This window comes from Cynocephalus volans, chromosome 13, assembly GCF_027409185.1.
Source record: "Cynocephalus volans isolate mCynVol1 chromosome 13, mCynVol1.pri, whole genome shotgun sequence".
Classification (NCBI taxonomy): Eukaryota; Metazoa; Chordata; class Mammalia; order Dermoptera; family Cynocephalidae; genus Cynocephalus; species Cynocephalus volans.
In genome coordinates, this window is record NC_084472.1 from 75,213,834 (window position 1) to 75,219,833 (window position 6,000).

General features: G+C 46.0%; 1 protein-coding gene across 2 annotated transcripts in view; it reads right to left on the minus strand.

The window, feature by feature from the left end:
- Positions 1-4,997, minus strand: part of SH3RF1 (SH3 domain containing ring finger 1) — a 164,720-nt gene extending 159,723 nt beyond the window's left edge. The window contains exons 1-2 of one of the 2 annotated variants that reach the window (XM_063077065.1): positions 4,824-4,997; positions 2,815-3,302 (exon numbers count right to left, since the gene is read on the minus strand). In XM_063077065.1, coding sequence (XP_062933135.1) covers positions 2,815-3,207 — 393 coding nt within the window. In that variant the 5' untranslated portion in view covers positions 3,208-3,302; positions 4,824-4,997. Of the gene's footprint in view, positions 1-2,814; positions 3,303-4,731 lie in introns of both variants that reach the window. The other variant, XM_063077066.1, reaches the window with a different exon arrangement.
- Positions 4,998-6,000: the final 1,003 nt, after the last annotated feature.

Sequence of the window (6,000 nt, forward strand, 5' to 3'; positions counted from 1 at the left end):
GTCACAATTTCATAGGAACTATTCAAACATATTTTCCATATCTAATTTATACACACACACAGGAGGGTACTTCAAAAAGTTTGTGAAAAAACAGAATTAAAAGATAATACAAATCTTTCTATGAACTTTTGAAGACCCCTCATATATACATATATAAGTATTTTATCTCCTGCAGGTACATTTTTTTAGTCCATTGAAACAGGTATCTGCAGTCTCCCTCTCCCTGTGGCTCATTCCACTGCCTGACTTTGGTCTAAAACCAACAGGAATTCTTTGCTTGAGGTAAAGAACTGGTAGATTCCCATGATGACTCCAACCCTCTTCCTTTTCTCTTTCATATTAGGCAGGAAACACTAAAATTCTGGGAACAAGATGTGTGTCATATTGGAAATGTTTGAATCTGCTGATAACATTCAATCTACCTCAGCTAAATGCGTGAGGAAGCCACATGGTCACAATCTAATGGAACATAGAACATAACTAATAAACTGAAGCAACATTCCACATGTTATCACTTTCAGCTTTGCACAACATGTGGAAACAGGCTCGCTGTACCACTTGGTTGTGTCAGGGAGGAGGACGCACGTTTGGGATTTATTAGTCACTCACCTCAGAGAAGTGTCCAAAGGAGTGCATTACAACTTCCATGTGGCTGTATGTTACGGACTTTTTATTTTTAAAAGTAGTACTTTCTAGAGATGTATTATTTATCTTTCAGGTGCTTGAACTGTTTGCGCAGCCCTGAATACTTGAAAGCAAAAGGTACTAGTAACTGCTAATAAACTATTTTAGATTAGAAAAAAAGCTATTCTTTTTGTCAAGTATTGCATCATTTGTATCAACTCAGACTACTGAATAGTTTTATTTGCTTTTTGTTTTTGTTTTCCGCCCTCTCCTAGCAAAGTAACAGACATATCTTCTGTTTTAATCATCTCAGCTATTTTATCCAAGTAATAAGGCTCAAGTTCAACTGAGCTTCTTAGCAAGTAAGTTTTCTCATGCTAAAGAAGAAACATGAAGCATATTAGGAAAATTATATATACCAGAAAAATAATACTAATATGATCAAAATCTCCAAATAATTTACCTAAGAAAAGTGAAGCTCAATTTTGGAAGCTTAGCAGTTCAGACAAATGAGAATTCACTTATGCAGCATGACATAGACAATTTTTATGTTAGAAAGAAAACTTAAAATTCAAAGGACATTAAGTTGAATGCTTGAGTTTCTCCTTAAATTCCTTTTTATCAGTGATCAAACACTCAAGGCATTCCTCACAAAAGGTAAAGAAATGTGTCAACAACTAAAATACTTCTATTCATAGCCAGAAGCTATGGCTTCCCCAGTCTAATTAACAGGGAAACAAAACCCCTCGAAAGATGCAAATCTACCCCTTCATTAAGCTAAGCAGAACTTGGTTAGGTGTCTCAGAAATTATCAACTTAATCACTGGTTCTGAGGTTAAAATATTCATAAGTCCATATACACTAAACAAAGTAACAGTAAACTCCATAAAACAAAGGAAATCTAAGGAAAGACCTGTTAGCAGATTAATTTCACAACGTGTGGGCTCCAAATAAGGAAAGAAAACCTCCCTAACCCAAAGTTCTCCCCACTTTAAAAAAAAAATTAAATACGAATCAAAAGAAACCTGATAGCCTAGGGATGAAACTCTTCTAGTGATCCAGTTTTCTAGTGATTAAAATGCTTTACATACTTTACATCAAGTGATGTAAATACTTTACATCATTTTAAAAGATGAGCTTGAGAAGGGAACTACTCTGTTACAGCTGTCTGATATCCCCATTTGTGAATTTATACTACGTAATGCCATCCAAATGGTTAGTTCTTATATTAAATTAGTGAGTTTTGAATGTTTAAAATATTTTTTTAATATTGTCATCCAGGATTAACTGTTCTTTAAAAACAGATTTTTCCAGTTTGGCCAATTATCAAAATTGCTTCTTCCAACAAAAATGGAATTATCTTAATTATCTGATTCCATGACTACTGTTAATTTTTACCAAAATGAGAAAATCACACTTCATCAGAGCCATCATTCACAACATAATTTATTTTTACTTGGAATACCTTATCTTCTAGAAATTTAAGTTGTAAATGTCCAAATATTTAGCTTCACCTGAAATTATTTCAGCCCAAATCCCAAGAAAAATCATTTTGATGGAAATATTCCATTTCACTCCCTGGAAAGCCTAACGTAAAGCTACATGCTTTAGTGTAGTCCTAAGTGACTTTTTGTTGCTACAGCAACGAAACTCTGCTACCTGTGGCCATGATTTGTTAAGAATTCCTCCAGCCAGTAAATTCTGTGCTGTGCATTCATAAAACCAATAGAATGAATCTAAGCAACACAAAAATTAAGGTCTGATTTCCTACCTACGATTTACTCACACATTTACAACATATATACACATCTGTACACACAAATGCATAATTATGACCCTCCCAACTCCATCAAAAGGGTAAAACCATACCAAACTTACATTTTAAAATGGGCACCAAAAAACTGCTGTGTTTTAGATTTCATTGAATAATTGCTACCTATTTCCAAAAATTTATCTTAAAAGATAATAGAGACTATCTGGAGAGAATTTTAAAAACAAGAAAACCTATTATTTACATATCCAATCTCATTCCAAGATGGACAAAAAGATCCTCAGGTATATAGTCTCCCCTGTTCCATCAGTGTGACTTCTTTAACAATGAGCTGATTTAGAAAACATCAAGCTAAAGAAAAAAAAAAAAATGTGGTCATCACCACCTTTATTTGCCAAACTGCTTTGCAGGCTACTCACCCTCACTGGGGGGCTCCAAGCTTGCACCCGAGGCTGCTGTCCACCGTGGGAGCTCTGCTGATCTTTTGAGCTACAATTAGCCACAGTGCTGCTCTGAGCCCTTAATGCATTTGTGCAGTTGGTCCCACTGCCCCCACCAGGGCCAGGTTTCCAAGGCCTCTGCTTGATGCCATCCAGAAGTCTGACCAGCAGGATGTTACTGGGAAGCTCCTCGACACCGGAGCCAACGAGAGTTCGGCACTCAGGACATCTGAGTTCATTTCGGGAACCCACGATACCCAGCAAACATCGTTTGCAAAATGTATGCTGGCAAGGCAAGACCTTTGCAGAAGCATCGAGGCGCTCTAGACACACAGGACACTCCAAAAGATCCAACAAGGCAGATTCATCCATCTTTATCTACTTTACTGAGAAAAAGGCTTCAGAAATGTTCATAGTTGTGCTCATCCCTTAAAATGATTCATGTAACATCCATCTCAGACTTTGCTCTAGAATTATGAGGAGAGAGGGAAAAAACATAAAATTATAATGTTATTTGGGGAAAGAGTTCACAAAGGAGCCAAGAACCAAAAAGTACACAAAAGTGCTTCCTCTGAATAGTGAGTGTAGCGTTGCTTTGGAATGTGGTTCCTAAATTCCAAAGTCAACAATTAAAAACAAAATAGGCTTTTTAAACAATGCAGAATTAATCCCTAAAGATATTTAGAAGTTCAGAAATAGCTATCAAGTACTATACAGGATCCCTGCAATAAACAGAGTTTATGAAATGCAATAAAGAACATAATTTCTTCCACTCTGAAAGTGATACTGGCTGCCTTCATAAAGTCCTCAACTCATAGGAGAAGCTGAACAGAAGCAATTGAAAGTTTCCTCTACCTGAAATTACTTCTAAATCCAACGAAGTTCCCAATTTTTAAGGCACTTTGGCGTTTAAGAAACGGTGCCTCATGTGATCGCCTGTGATAAATGATCCCAATATTAAATACATATGTTTCTTCGCTGATCTTAAAAATAAAACTGTTTAATCTTGCTCAAAAAAACCAAAAAGAGCTGAAGGTTGACAATTCTAAAGGACACAAGTAAAGATCTGCTTGAAAGCAGCTAAAATACAAAAGCACCTTTCAGGGCAGTGGTTGATAAACTCTGAAACGGATTTCTAAATGGCCTACCGTCATCCCATTCAGAAAATCTGGCAAAAATATCACCAAAAGAATTTGACAATGGAATGCGGGACTGAAAATTGTGAGCATAATATGAAGATGGGGCCATTGAGGAAAAAGCATTTAAGCCACTTACTGAGCCGCCATCCTCCCACCCCCCACCAAAAATATAAATGTGAATGCCCAGCAGAAGGGGGGTAAAAAGATCGGATGGAAGCACTAACAGCTGTTTCTGACAAAATCGGCCGGGGGCACCAGGCTGCTCCCCTCTTCCACGCCGCCCAGCACAGGTACGCCCCGGCCCCGCGGGGAGGCGCGGCGGCAGCTCGCCGCAGACACACCCCGGAGCCAGGTGTCGGCGGCACCGGGCAGGGGACGATCCCGGGCCGGGGCTGAGGCCCAGCGGGTCCTGGAATGGGGACTTCATGTAACAGCCTCATCTCCGCCTCTTAGGTCAGGCCGGGGACAAAAATCCCCCCCCCACACGACTGCTGGAAGTTTTCAAGGACTGAAAAATAAATGCGCAGCCTTAAGTTGCGAAACTCAGCCCCACCATGTGCCACGGGGAAACAGATCTACCACCTCGCAGAGACGAGGCGAGAGTCCCCAGAGACCGCGCCATCCGGGAACCGGGGTGCTGGGCTGTGCCCGGGGAGACCGCGGCACGGAGCCCGAGCAGCGTTCCGCCCGGAGAAGGCAGAGAGGCCACGGGCTCCGGTCCCTGGGGGCCCAAGGGTGAGGGGACAGGAAGACTGACCAGTCCGGGGGTCAGCGGGACGTCCTGACCACCGCCTCGTCCGCGGCGAGGGTCCACGGAGGCCGGGGCCCCGCGCCAGCCACGCGCCCTACCTCGCGCCTCGGCTCCTCCTCTTTGTTCGCAGCCCCGCAGCGGCGGCGTCGGCCGATGCAGATGCGGCCCCGCCGCGCCCGCCGCTCGCAGTGTCTCTGACGCCGCGGCAGCCCCGGGAGACTCCTCGCTGCGCCCCCCTCACGCGCGCACACACACGCCGCCGCCGCCGCCGCCGCCGCCGCCCACTCTCCAGCCAAGGAGGGCGGAGGAGGAGCAGCAGGAGGAGGAGGAGGTCGAGCCGCAGCCGGCGCCCGGAGCGCAAGGGGGCGGCCCCGCGCCACAGCGCCTCCCCCCGGAGCGGCCGCGGCCCCACGGGGAGCAGCCCGGCCGCCGCGCCTTCCTGCCAGCGCTGAGGTACCTGCGCGCCCAACCCCAGGGGCCGGATGGGGGACGGCGGCCCGAGGGGACGCAGCGAGCGAGAGAGAGAGTGTCCGGGAAATGCGATCTCCAGGGAGCAGGGAGGAGGAAGGTTTGGGGACAGACGCTTTCTCCCTGAGGAAAACACGCCCGAAAAATGGAGCCACCGGAGGGGGAGGCGTTGGGAGTGGCGACTGAGTGAAGGAGGAAGGAGCCACGGGGCATAGGCGGCCGCGTCCTCCTCCTGCGCGGCGGCGCCCGGCGGCCCGGGACGGACTCCTCCCCGGGCAGGAGCGGCCGCGGCGCGGGAGGGGCTGGGTCCGGGGAAAGGGCGGGAGCAGCCCTGGCGGGAACTGGTCGCGCTTCGCTTTGCGTCTGTTCGCCCTGGACACTTACTTGGTACGTTAAGACCCCTTAGATGTGAGAGAGGCACGTTGAGTCGATGGGGGACAGTCCCAGGACAGCTGTCCACCCGCCGCCGCCACCGCCCAGCACTGCTCCCCCATCTGCCCGCACCGAGCCATCGCCTCGGGACGCAAATCCGACCAAGCTTGGAGGATTGCTGACCCAAAAATTCCAAATGGGAAAGGAGGAAGACTAGGAAAACGGTAGTGTGGGCTTCAAACCCAGCCTTGGGAGGCTCTTCAAAGTGTGACCTCAGGTGGGCTGGCACCATAAAGCCAGCGGAGAGGCGCCTCTTTTATCTGGGCCTGGGAGGCAGCCATCATCATCACTGTAATCTTTGTTTTGGTTGCCCCGGGCACACCCCTGTAAACACTGAAATATAGTCTTGAAAAACATGTTGTCCATAGGTTTTGA